The following is a 13,399-nucleotide window of genomic DNA, read 5'->3' as shown; positions in this document are numbered from 1 at the left end:
ACTGCCCCTCAGTCTATGCTCACTGAGAAGAAGACCTTGTGCCACACTGCCCCTCAGTCTATGCTCACTGAGGAGCAGACACTGGGCTACAGTGCAGGCAGATGTCATAAAAAGCAGTCTAAATGTAATATTTCAGACTAGATTCTACATTCAACTGCACATTGTGACTACACTGACTACAGTAATGCTCCCTACTAAAGACTACACTATGGAATTATTTTACATTTTCTTTTGTTTAAATTTAACATGATTAACTTTGATCACTTCACTTTGTATGAAGTGTACTGCACTCATCAGTTTTTGTTTTAACTATGGAAAATTAACAGTCAAGCAACCACTAATACTTTACAAAAATCCAAAATATATAACAGAAAGAGATTTAATAACTCACATGAGCTTGTACTCTAAGAACATGCATGCCCTTATTCCACTGCACGCAACGTGTCTGTCTACAATGCAGGACATGAATGAACCTGACAAACATGGAATAAAGGTTCATAAACTGAGTGATACATAAGGGTAATAGACTTGTGAAGTTAAAATGTTACTTATTTATTTTATCTCTGTTTACAGCAGCAATGCAGTGACACATTCATCCATGTTGTCCAGACACTACTACACTATATGGCCAAAAGTTTGTGGTTTTGAACATCCCGTTCCAGATTTAGTTCCCCCTGTGCTGTTATAATAACCTCCACTTTTCTGGGAACGCTTTCTTCTAGATTTTGGAGTGTTGCTATGGGAATCAGTGCCCATTCAGTCACAAGAGCACAAGAGATTGGACACTGATGTTGGGCGAGGAGGCCTGGGGCGCAATTGGTCCGGGCATCCCAAAGGTATTCAGGCTAATCTATTCTCACTAACACTCACTTTCAGTATCTGCTTATCCTAGTCAGGGTTAGCAGTTACTGAAAGTGAGTGTAAGTGAGAATAGATTACAATGCATTTAATAGCCTTCGTTTATGGCTCCTTAAAAGGCTCCTAAAAATGATATGACTTGGCTTGGTCTGATGTGGCCTGGTCAGAATTTGGTCAGAATCCCGGACCTAGATCATACAATATGAAGCCATTGAGTTTTATTTGTGTGTGTTTGTTTTGTTGTGTTGTGTTTCTGTTTGTACCTTACGCAATCTGCAGTGTAGTTTGACTTTATTTTGAAGAACTATGCATGTTTTGAATAACCACAGAAACAGCTTTTCAAGGCAGAATCTTTAATGACTTGGCATACAGTTGTTGTCATCTTGAAGATCACTTCCATCTCTTATTCGCCAGTTTCTTTCCAGATTTGCAGTTCCACATTAAAAGGTCCAGTAGTAATGTTCTCAGGCCTGTAGATGGCAGTTAAACACTAATACACTTCAATTACTTACACAAGACTGTACCAGCTCTGGAAAAAAATTAAAATTATTATTTCTTTTGCCATATTCTCCTCATTCAAAAAGCATCTCACAAATTTGACAATCAAAATGAGATCGGGTGTAGCACACTGCCAACATAATAAATAAGAAAAAAATTTATGCTAGGTTTTTTTTTGGTTTTTTTTTTAACAGCCGCTGTGAATGGCATGAGAGAAAATTATTTGATATGGACATTTCTCTGGGTTATCAAGACATCTCAAGTGTCTGGCTCTCAAGTTTTGAGACACAATATAGCAGCCTGTTACAATCCATAAGTCTCAGACATTTTACCATGGTCTTTTTTTTTATTGTGAACCCCTGGTATGTAGCACTATATGGTTGACCACTAATAAAGGTTAGTGAGTTTTTAGCATTGTTGCCGTCCAACCTTTTCACTATTGATGAAAAATATATGTGTGTAACTATATATATATACACATATATATGTACATATATAGCATGACAGATGTTATATGATACATATATAGCATGATAGACGGTAATGATGAATAGTCAAATTGGACATTTTACATGCCGTAGCCCACACTCTACTTAAGAAGCCAAATTCAAGAATACTCATTAATAAATATATAATTGAGAAATAGTTTTATAGCTGTAACAAAAGTTGTAACATAGCTGTAAACATACACTGGCAGTATGTAGAATAAAATGATAATACTGTACATGTTATTACATTGTACATTTAATTCAAAATGTTTTTCATCATAAAAATATTGAAAATAATATTACTTAAAAATAAAATATGAATTAAAAATGAAGTTAAATTATTCAGCAGATGGAAATTTACCTTTGAACATTTGTTTCAAATATCAATCAATTCCATTCAATCAATCAGTTTTAAGCAGTGAGTGTATGTAGCTTCCTCTTATCCACTATTTCTTGTAGGAAAAACTTTCTACACATTTAAAAAAATGCTCTTTGGATGGCAGATCCCAAATTGTTCATGAGGTCAAAATCCAACCTAAGTGCCAGCGCACCTGTTTAAATCAGGGGTTATGATATGACCCAGCCTGATATCAGGGGTTCTCAAACTTTTTGCAGCAAAGGATCCCTTAACTACAAAATACATTTCACAGACCCCCGCATTACAGATTTATTTTCGGAACTTAATCCAGATATTCAAATATTAGGCTCATTATTTTAATGTGTAATATTATGCCTATTTATTGGGGAAATAGAGCTTATTTATTTCTGAAATGTCTACCGACAGAACACATTAGGTACAAATGACATTAGATTCAGATTTGCCCATAACTCCTTTAAAATAGTCCTTCTGTACATTTGTGTATTAATGGGAGACCTAGCCCAGACTCTACAAAATCGTATCATGTGGCATCGCAGTAGTATCATCAAATATCAAATCATTTCCTTAAGAATCAAAATAGTATCATATTGTATGGAACCCTGAGGTTTACACCCCTATCCAAAAGTACACTACCTAGGCTGTGGAAGCCAATTTCATACTAAATGAAGTGCAACTATGTAGGAAGTTGAGAGCCATTACAATCCAGTTTTGGCTTAGATCATTTGGCTGTTGTACATTCCCGGGCAAAAAAAAAAATTTAAAAAGTGGCAAAATATTAATCTTTTAATTGTCATAACAACAAATTATTGGTCAAAATTAAACAATTGTACTCCTGAGACCTCCTGTGCCACTATTTGCTCATTCACTTTTGCTGCAGTGAAGTGTTTGCGGAAAAGCTAGAAACAGAGAAATTCACTTATATAGTCTTCTTGTACACAAAGGTAAAATCACAATAATGGTTTGACATGAAATTCAAACTAACACACATCTGGATGTACAAAATCTTTAAACTTTTAAGAAATTTTTTTTTCTTAAAAGATTAGTCATTATTTGATTATCTGCCACAACTGATGCAGCCCATCAATAGCCTGATAACAAGATCATAAATGGAACCAGGATTGGCAGAGCAGAGAGAGATCTACAGTATTTGTTTAATTCTCGCTGATTTCCTGACGAATTATTTGTTGTTAAGACCATTAAAAGCTTAATATTTTGCCATTTTGGGCTTGGCCTATTGTAATATTAGTTGTACACATGGCAAAATTTATGTTGCATGCTGTTATCTATTTATAGAAATAACTCGCTCATAAAATGTTTAACACAACATCATCTCTGACAGGATGTAAGAGAGAAGCGTTCAGGCCAACAGTGTTGGTGTGTTCTGCCACTTTCCCACAAGTTTGCATCAGATAAAAGGAAAGACGGGAGGTCACTGGGCGATATGACAACATCGTGATAGATTATGTTACAGTACACTTTTCTGAGATATTGTGGGTATCATGATCTATTTTTATAAGCATATCATTGGATAAGCAAAGAGTTCCTGCCCAAAAAACATAGAGATATTTTTTCTGTGCAAAGCTCAGGAGGAGCCCATAGATGCCGTGCGTCACTGGAGTTCTACAGTGGCATTTGGGGGCTTCAAAAGAGACACACATGCAGGCTGTGCTGTCCACTGAAAACAGTTTGTGTTAAATGAATGAACAACACAATGTTGTAATGAGATATCTGATCATTTGATTTGATAAAATATCGAATTTCACTAAGAGTCACCTCTTTCTCCCTCTCTCTGTCTCTCTGTCTCTCTCTGTCTAGCTACACATGCTACTCCTGAGATATCAGTGATCCTGACCCCTTCTGCTCTCCGGACCTGCCTGATCCATCCTGATGCCCTACTTCTGGTTGGAGTTCTCATCGGCTGGAGATCGCTTGCTGCTTCTGGGGGCGGCGTCACATGGACAGCCTGAAGATCATTGGGATTGCTGAGAATGGTGCCGCTTAGGGGCCATGGAGATGGCTTTGGACTGCAGTTCATATGGGCAGTTGTACTGTGATTGTTTGGGACTGTGATTGCTGTGGTGGCTTTGGGAGTGCGGTTTCTGCGAGCAGTTTTGCACTCAGGTCTCCAACAGTGGACCATGGATAGGTTCAACAAAACAGACTTTGTGTGAAAACTGTAATCAGTTTCCTGGTTACACAAGTGCACTATTTGTCCATGTAGTACACAGTTATAGAAGGGATTTATTTATAATCGCGCTATCCGGTGTGACCCAGATGAGGATGGGTTCCCTTTTGAGTCTGGTTCCTCTCAAGGTTCCTTCCTCATATTGTCTCAGGGAGTTTTTCCTTGCCACCTTCACCTCTGGCTTGCTCAATTGGGATAAATTCATACATTTACAATTTATATCCTAAATGTATTTATTTCTGTAAAGCTGCTTTGTTGCAATGTCCATTGTTAAAAGCACAATACAAATAAAACTGAAACTGAATTGAATTGAATTGAATATAGAACTTTTTCATTGCCGCATTTTAGTAAAATGTTAGTGAGGCCAGGCTTCCCATGTAGTCGTTAAGCAGTCACCTGATTAGCATTATGATTTAAAAAAAAATTAGCACTGCTTTTCTGTAGATTTACCAAACAAATAAGAGCTCACACTGACCAAATAAGAGATCACACTAAACTGTGTTTATATTGAGTTTATTTCTCACAGTGCAAAATACAGCTTTGAAATAAGCTAGATATTAGCTCCATTGCAAATGTAAGACTGTTTAGCTTGGCACTATTCAAAGTTAAATTTGGAATCAGCATAAACAGGAAATTAATGCCTGGGACTTTCATTGTTTTAAAGAAAAACTTCCTTTGAAACTGTTTCTCATTTTAATGGCATGTTGCTGCAGTAGTTCTAACATTTTCAGCCCACACTGTATAATGCTGTATTACAGAAAACACATCATATAAAATGAAATTGTACTTCACGTAGCAGAGCAACAACATTTCAAAAGCAAATTAGATATTTGAAACCCTGGGGCTTATTTATGTATCATAAATATTATTGTAAGATAGTAATGTGATTATAGCACTGAAACCCCACTTTTGGAAAGCCAGGACTCAAATTAAAATGTTTAGCTTGCTATTAATCATAAAACGTTGTTATTTGTTTCAAAAGGTTAATGACTGAGTACAAATGCTGTGTCATCCACTGCAATAAAAATAATTAAGGTCATGAGGTTTTATTTATACTGTAGGCCTTGTAACCCTGGGGGGTTAGGAATATGTCTGCGTAGATGTGCCATATCAGTTGCAGTAATATGGAAAAGGAAGGAAGGAAGGCCAGTGGGGGTTGACATCCTGTTTGGATTGTCTGCTTGTGAGTGTGGGAAAGGGCTAAAAATTGACGTTAGTGGGAAAGAGACAGAGCAGAAAAGGATAAAGAGATTTACAAGCTATATGCTATGTGCATACACAGTATCTCTATATTTATGTTGTACCCTCTATATTTACCCTCAATTCACATTTACTTTAGAATATAATTCTATTCTATTCCAAGTATATGAGTATAGTGTATGTAGTTATCAAAACATGTCACAACATCTATGATCACATTGTGGCACCATTTACAATAATGTATATATGAGACAAGAAATTGTGCACAAAATTGTGACAGTTTTTGTACCTCAAGCTAGCCTATTTCCACTGTTTCATTGCTGATTCTGGGAAAGAATTTTGTCCTTCTCAGAGTTTAGTCTGAAGGACCAGTGCCTTGTATGACATTCATTAAGGGCATGAGGCAACAGAGTTGGGAATAATTTACTCCATTCAGTGTGTGTCTTAAGGTCACTCACAACGCAAAACTTTTCCTTGCCATGCACCTTGTCATACTTTATTTGTTATACAGAAAATAATGTTCATACTCACTATTCGATACACGTTCACCATGTCCTAATCACTCCCATGAACCTTTTCACATAGTAAATTCAAGTCAATACATAGTACAGGCTTATCCATTTGCTGTTCTCTTAGAATTTTACAGTTTATGGTTGTTTATTCTCTGTCCCATTCCTTGTTATCAACAATTTTCCTTTGGAAGTAAGCAAAAAGGGGAAAACAGATAACACATCATAGTTCACTGTAGGGTGTATATATTTAGGTATATATTATAGGTTTGTGCATGGTTATTCAATAAAAATTCCAACAATATCTCCTGAAATGTCAATTTAAACCAGATTAGTCCAGTGATTATGACTATTTACACGCCCTGTACCACTGAATGCTGGAATTAAACTACCATTAGCCCTGTTAGAGGCTGTGAGTTCAAATCCCAGTATTGCCAAGCTGCCACTTTTGGGTGCTTCAGCAAGGCTTTTAGGCCTCAACTGCACAGATGCATCTTGTCTCATTTGTAAGTCACTTTGGTTAAAAATGCTTTAAATATAAATACAAAGCTCATGAAGCCAGGTTTAATGTGTGAGTGGTACTCTGGGTAAAACAGGCCTTGCATACAGTATACATAACATTTTCAACCTAAAGGTACTACCTTTGCCTGCTGCACCATACCACTGATGTGACCATGGCTAGTGTTAGAAAGACTGTAACTATAATAAGAATATGTATGGTTAAGGTGGAAGTGTCTTCTCTAATGCCAGTCCAGGCCATGGGTATATAAGTGCAGTTGGAAAAGAATTGTTTGTGGATAAGGATAATATAGTGCTCTACCACTGGGTGGGGCCAAAAGCAGCCGATCTTCACTGCATTGTTCTCTGTGCAGGATGTAAAGTAGTGGTACTCACTGTAGAGAGAAAAAACAGATGTCAGACACACATTGCATTCAGTCACTAATTAAGACACACTATACACATTACTGATATGTTCATATTTACAACTGAGCAAATGAGCAATAAATACATTTACATTTGTCAAATATCATATCTTCAGAGATTTCTGCATAATAATTCTTTATTGGGAGCACTCATAATGCTTAAATAAGGCTTATTTCATGGAAAGGAAAACCTATCCAGATACACACACTTTATGCAAACTGTACAGAGAGACCTTGTGGGTGAACCCTGGGTTTCTGCCCTGTATCACCCACATTTATTAATCTATCATCCTCCCTGTGGCTTTTTGGGATCAACAGTTCAGTCACAGTCCAGGGTGTACCACGGGTTGCAGCAGCTTTTTCCACCAAGCAGCCTCTGGGAGAACATGAATAGCCTGTCCCCTTCCTCCAATGCCATCAACTGGACCAATGGTGCTCCTCTGGAAATAGACTGACCTTCTCATGTACGGTTCTTCTGATCTTACTGGTTCTTGGGTGTCAGGCTATGGGCCACCAGCTGGGCCTCTCCAGTCAGAAAAGCCTGGATACGGAGCCTGCACACACTTCGAGCAGGCAAGGTGGTGCTCTCGAACATATCCATGTTTGCCTCAGGATCATCCTGCAGTGTCTTCCTGGCGAGGGAAAGGGTGCTCCTTGTTGGAGTTGTGGGGGAGGAGGAAGGAGACATGAAATTCTATAGGACAACTTCATCCATGGCTTGCTCATCCATGATTCAGCTAATCCAGAGTAAGCGGGTCTTGGCACAGTGCACCAGCTACACCCCGGTCTGCGGATGTCATGCTTTCCTGCAATTGTATTATCCAAGCAAACCTGATACTATACTTAATAGTCAGAAACACCTCACTTGTAAGACTTTTTCAAAATAATCAATTATTTCATTAAATAGTAGTCACAAACAACTAACTTCCTATTAGAATTTGACCCCGGGTTCAACCCCAGACTTTGCCAACAAAGTCTAGGGAAAAAACAACTTTCTTTACCCTGTTAGGTTTATTTATTACGAATTTGTTACTCTTCCATTCAGGCTTTTCGGCATATCAGCTACAGTTCAAATGGCTAATGGACTGGGTATTATGACTGCACAGTGCATATACTGCTGCTTATTAAGATGACATGATAAACTATAGTACAAATTGGCAGTGGCATATGCAACATGCAAGGGCAGTCCTAAAGTCCTTGTTGATGAGCCGACCTCACGGTGAACCCAGCGAAGTGTGAGATTGTATGTGTGGAGGTATGGTATCTGGGCTTTCACTTGGATCATGGGCAGGTGCATCCCAAAACTGACTGCTGTGACTGTGGCCCCAAAAAAAAGAGGAGACAGTTTCTTCCCTCTGATTTGATTGCACTAAAAGACAGTGCTAGATCCAGTCCAGAGGAGCAGTGCCCAAGGGCCTTTATGAGTGTTAAAGAGGCTCTTTCTGGGAGCCCCTGCATCACTTGACTTTCACTTGACTACTCACTAAAAATATTAGAATGGAATATGACTTAAGAATATTTATTATAGTCATTATATTAATATACACAAAGAGTGATGCATACACCTGGACAGTAAATGAGACAAATGATGGTGACCTTCTATGTTGCTTTTGTAAAGGTTAAATGGCTACCTAATTCATTTGGCTATACAAAGACTGGCTATATGAAAGTTATTTATGGGAGTCTTATACTGTTAACTGTAATCCAGCATGATGTAATATATATATATATATATATATATATATATATATATATATATATATATATATATATATATATATATATATATATATATATATGATTAAAGTGGTTACCTAATAAAATGTGTTAAGTTGCACCAGTTCTGGGGGTCCAACTCAGCCATATCATTCTTGAAGCGTCCTCCACACTCCTCCATCTCTAGGTGAAGAGCTGTCTTATTACACTCCAGACCTCGAGGACTGCATGTGACTTTCACCTCAGTGTTCTCTTTTGCTATAAAGAAGAGATTTGTCAGAAATATCATCTGCACATCACAAATGTCAAAAAGCAATAACAAGGTACAATGTTCCTGAAAAGTCTTTATTAACACTTGTGTCTAGAATACATACCTGTAGTTAACATATATAACTCTTACTGCCTCCATTAGTACATTTTTTTATGTACGAATTTAATTTGGGATTTTTATGTTAAGTACATGTATGGTTTTGTATCTTTTTATGTTTTTCTCTGCTCATCAATGCATTGTTCACACCCACTTTATTTAATGAACCCTACAGTGTTCAGAGGATAACCTGCTGTAGGAATCGTGTAAGGAATAGAAATGATCTGTTTATTTTTAAGTATTATGCAATTCAGTTAGTAATGAAGTTTGAAAATAATTTAATATGTACAAATGGATGACACCATTAAAAAAAAAACAGTTGTGGAGGGTATTATGTTGGCATGGTTTGGGTCCACTGCAAATCAGTTTTGCTGAGTACTTTTATCTTATGATGAAACAGTCCTATCTAATTCATTATTGTTGTTATTATCAATAATAATAGGCCTAATGATGTTTAACTGTTTAAAAATCATTTCTCAAGAAATATGTGATATGTCACTGAATTTGACTAACAATTTTTTCATTTACTAAAAACATTTTACTTCAATTTTAGAATTCATTAGATTCAGCTGCGTGGAGTCGCATGCTTACCATACATCTGACTGAGAAACACAAAAAGGGTGAACCATTTTTTATTTATTTATTTTATCCCAGAAATACTTGATCTCTCAAAACATTTCATTACACAATAACTTCAGGCTTAAAGCCAACACAAAACAAGAAATACTGAAAACAACCTATCCATAATGCTCAAAATTAAATCAATTTGAAGTTATGTAAACGCCTATGCAAATCGAGTTCATAAACCACGCCCCCACTTTACTATGCAATCGGTTCAAGTAAACATTACTTCTTTTTTTTCTAGTTTTGTGAGCACTTACAAAATAATAGTAAATTTAACCCAGTAAAGTAAGTAAAATAGGCAACACACATTGGGCTACATTAATGAATTTAGTACAGAACTATTTATTTTATTTAATTCTAATAATTTGCTTTTTTTTTTTGTTTGTGTAAAAACCACGGATTAGTTTTTGTGATATTTACCGAAGCACTGAATCATTTTTAGTGCGTTATAGAGGCCTATATAACAATATCTGTTGAATCATATTCAGGTGAGACAAATGATGAGCTATTCTAGAGTTAAATCATGGATTCTACTGATAAATAATACAGTAGAATTAATTAATCTGTAATTAAGCTGCCTGCATGTGCCAGAAGCTGTAAAGAGGAAAACTCAGTTTAGTTCCACTGCTTTCACTGAAATCCCACAGCTGAACTCTAACATGCACATGATGTGTAAATGTGGAGGAAGCAAAATTATAACTTTTTCTACAGATATGTTAAGAGAACTTTTCAATCTTCCCTGGCACTCCATACAGATATAAAGAGGATAGGAACATGTTCAACCATCAAACAGCAAAAAATAAAAAATAAAAAAATCAGTTCATTTCATTCTCAGGGCAAATGGCAAAAAAAAGAGAGAAAGAAAGAGAGAATGACAACAAAAGTTGCAAAATAGTGAATAGGCTTCTGCTGTAAAAAAAAAAAAAAAAAAAAAAAAAAATCACTGCTTTTAATTTTACTCACCTAAAATTCCAGCTACAAAAAATAACAGCAGCTTTGTGGTATTAATATCCATTTGGAAGAAATTTCGAGTCCTACAGTGTGTTCCCTTCTCCTCAGTTTGTGGACAAAAGTTCATTCAAAACCATAAATCGTCAGGTCATAAGCTAATAATAATAATAATAATAATAATAATAATAATAATCTGAGAAGCCACACGTTTGGAAAAGGCGTAGAAAAGAAAGGAGACAGCAGGAAAACGACGGTCTTGAGCAGGAGCTTCCGCCGGACTGAGTCTGGCCTCCTCCTCTTCTGTGGGAACTTCTGCAGGTCAAACATCCGCGCTTCAGATTCTGCTCGCGTGTATACAGGGTATTACGGTAATGATCGCGCAGAAACACTTCCGAAGCTTGGCAGCACGAGACAGTAGAGGCGCTTGAGCTAGGAGGTATACTACCTGAAAAACAATAAATAAATAAACTAAACTAAAATAAATAAATAAATAAATAAGGGCTAAAATACATGGGGGTGCGGTTGTAGTAATAATCCACAACGGGGTTGATTATTTTTCTATAACAGCACATCCCCAAGTGTTTTATTCCTCTTATACCACAGCAATTTAACAATCATTATTAATTATTTAAGAACTACACATCATACTTTCTATCTCTGTGTAGTTATATTTCATGTCCTCACTGCAGCCTGTAGCACGATGACCTATAGGATTAGATCCTCTATGTACTGGATGTTGTAACCCTAACCCTAACCCTAGATGAATTATTTACCAAAATACTGTCTCTGCTGTCAATCATTCCATCATTTTTCTGCCACTTCCTGTCAAAATAATTTTGCGCATGATTAAACGTTCATGGTGTTATCTAATCCTACTACGGTGCATGAGTATTACAACATCCAGAAAGTAGTGGATCTAATCCAAGATGTCATCACGTTACAGGCTGCATTGAGGACCTTTTGACCATAACAGCTGTGACCCGTCGAGGCATGGACTCCACAAGACCTCTGAAGTGCGCTGTGGTATCTGGCACCAAGACATTAACAGCAGATCCTTTACATCCTGTAAGTTGTGAGATGGGGCCTCCATGGGTCTGACTTGTTTGTTCAGCACCCAAGACCCTGTCGCCGGTTCACCGGTTGTCCTTCCTTGGACCATTTTTGATAGATTCTAACCACTGCGTACCGGGAACACCCCACAAGACCTGTTGTTTTGGAGATGCTCTGACCCAGTCGTCTAGCCAGCACAATTTGGCCTTTGTCAAAGTCACTCAGATCCATACGCTTGCCCATTTTTTCTGCTTCCAACACATCAACTTTGAGAACTGACTGTTCACTTGTTGCCTAATACATCCCACCCCTTGACAGGTGCCATTGTAATGAGATAATCAATGTTATTTACTTCACCTGTCAGTGGTTTTAATGTTATGGTTGAATGGTGTATATAGCAACTTATATAGCAGCTGTAAACAGTCCTTCCCTCTCTTTTTTCCACCCTCTCTCTAGCTCTCTTGAAGTTAGTAACACAAAAAAGCAGCTTACCAGGATACAAAGAAACTGTAAAGCATATACTGCCCTGTCCTGAAGACTTTTCTATGTCTGAAAACATAAAGTTATAGCTTTACCTCTGACTCTTACAAAGCACAGACGCTGGTGACTCCTTCCACAAAAGTTAAATAAACGTCTCCTTACAGTAAACTTTACCATATCAACGATTATACTGTATGTTTTTCTTTGTTAAATAACTACAAGTTTTTCTGTTTCTGTTTTTATGCTTAGATTATGTGGCGTGTCCACCATACAAGTTCCGAGCTGTTACTATAGAAATGATAACATATTAGATAATGTATTAGACATGTATTAGTCTTAATTTGTAAAATGGGAGGTACCAGAAGACAGAGGTGATCCAGCAAGTGGACAGGGAGTGAAAAGGTCCCGGAGCATACAGATACACCAGTGTTCCAAGCACTTCACATAATACAGTAATGTTGAATGCTTTCAAAACCTAGAGCTATAGCGTTGGAGTGATGATGGTGGTAAAGTAAGGGACTGCAATAACATTTCAGTGACACTGTGGGAGGACTGGAGGAGTCGGCTACACATTTCCTGTGTTAAGCTCCACAATAAATATTTTGCTCAGAACAATGGCTCTTATAAAAGTACATTATGCCCTTGAACAACATAACAGAAATGTAACTACATGTATACCAATATCAGTGAAAAAACACGTTCTTAGCTTGCTATGATTACTACCACTGATCATCATGGAAATGAGTCAACTGTATTTTTAAAGGACGTGACACATGAATGATCATTAATGGAAATGTGTTATTATTATTCATCCCACTTATCCTACAGAGGGTTGTGGGGAGCCTGGGGCCTATCCCAGAGAACTCAGGGTACAAGGCAGGGGACACCTTGGACAGGATACCAATCCACCACAGGGTACAATTGTGCACACACACACAATGTCTTTGGACTGGGGGAGGAAAGAAACAGAAGAACCCTCTGAAGCATGGGGAGAACATGCAAACTCGAAGGCAGGATTTGAACCCCCAACCCCAGAGGTGTGAGGCAACAGTGCTAACCACTAAGCTACCATGCCCCCTGTTGTTGTTGTTGTTGTTGTTGTTGTTGTTATTATTATTATTATTATTATTATTATTATTATTATTATTATTATTATTATTATTATTATTAG

General features: G+C 37.2%; 1 protein-coding gene across 1 annotated transcript; it reads right to left on the bottom strand.

The window, feature by feature from the left end:
• Positions 1-6,076: 6,076 nt before the first annotated feature.
• Positions 6,077-11,012, bottom strand: LOC113532572 (receptor activity-modifying protein 3). Its single transcript, XM_026923985.3, has 3 exons — positions 10,711-11,012; positions 8,855-9,014; positions 6,077-7,010 (listed from the first exon to the last, which is right to left on the bottom strand). Exons 1-3 carry the CDS (start codon positions 10,823-10,825, stop codon positions 6,755-6,757), a joined length of 531 nt encoding a protein of 176 aa, XP_026779786.3. The 5' UTR covers positions 10,826-11,012; the 3' UTR covers positions 6,077-6,754.
• Positions 11,013-13,399: the final 2,387 nt, after the last annotated feature.

The sequence above is a fragment of the Pangasianodon hypophthalmus genome, chromosome 22, assembly GCF_027358585.1.
Source record: "Pangasianodon hypophthalmus isolate fPanHyp1 chromosome 22, fPanHyp1.pri, whole genome shotgun sequence".
Lineage (NCBI taxonomy): Eukaryota > Metazoa > Chordata > Actinopteri > Siluriformes > Pangasiidae > Pangasianodon > Pangasianodon hypophthalmus.
The sequence above is the reverse complement of the archived record's forward strand: the minus strand, read 5'-3'. Positions and strand labels throughout refer to the sequence as shown.

Excerpts from the sequence above, each read along its gene's own strand:
- LOC113532572 (XM_026923985.3), bottom strand. The coding sequence starts at position 10,825 with ATGAACTTTTGTCCACAAACTGAGGAGAAGGGAACACACTGTAGGACT. Across the intron at positions 9,015-10,710 it reads TTTTGTAGCTGGAATTTTAG|CAAAAGAGAACACTGAGGTG; the intron begins GTGAGTAAAATT and ends TCTTCTTTATAG. Across the intron at positions 7,011-8,854 it reads AACTTAACACATTTTATTAG|TGAGTACCACTACTTTACAT; the intron begins GTAACCACTTTA and ends TTCTCTCTACAG.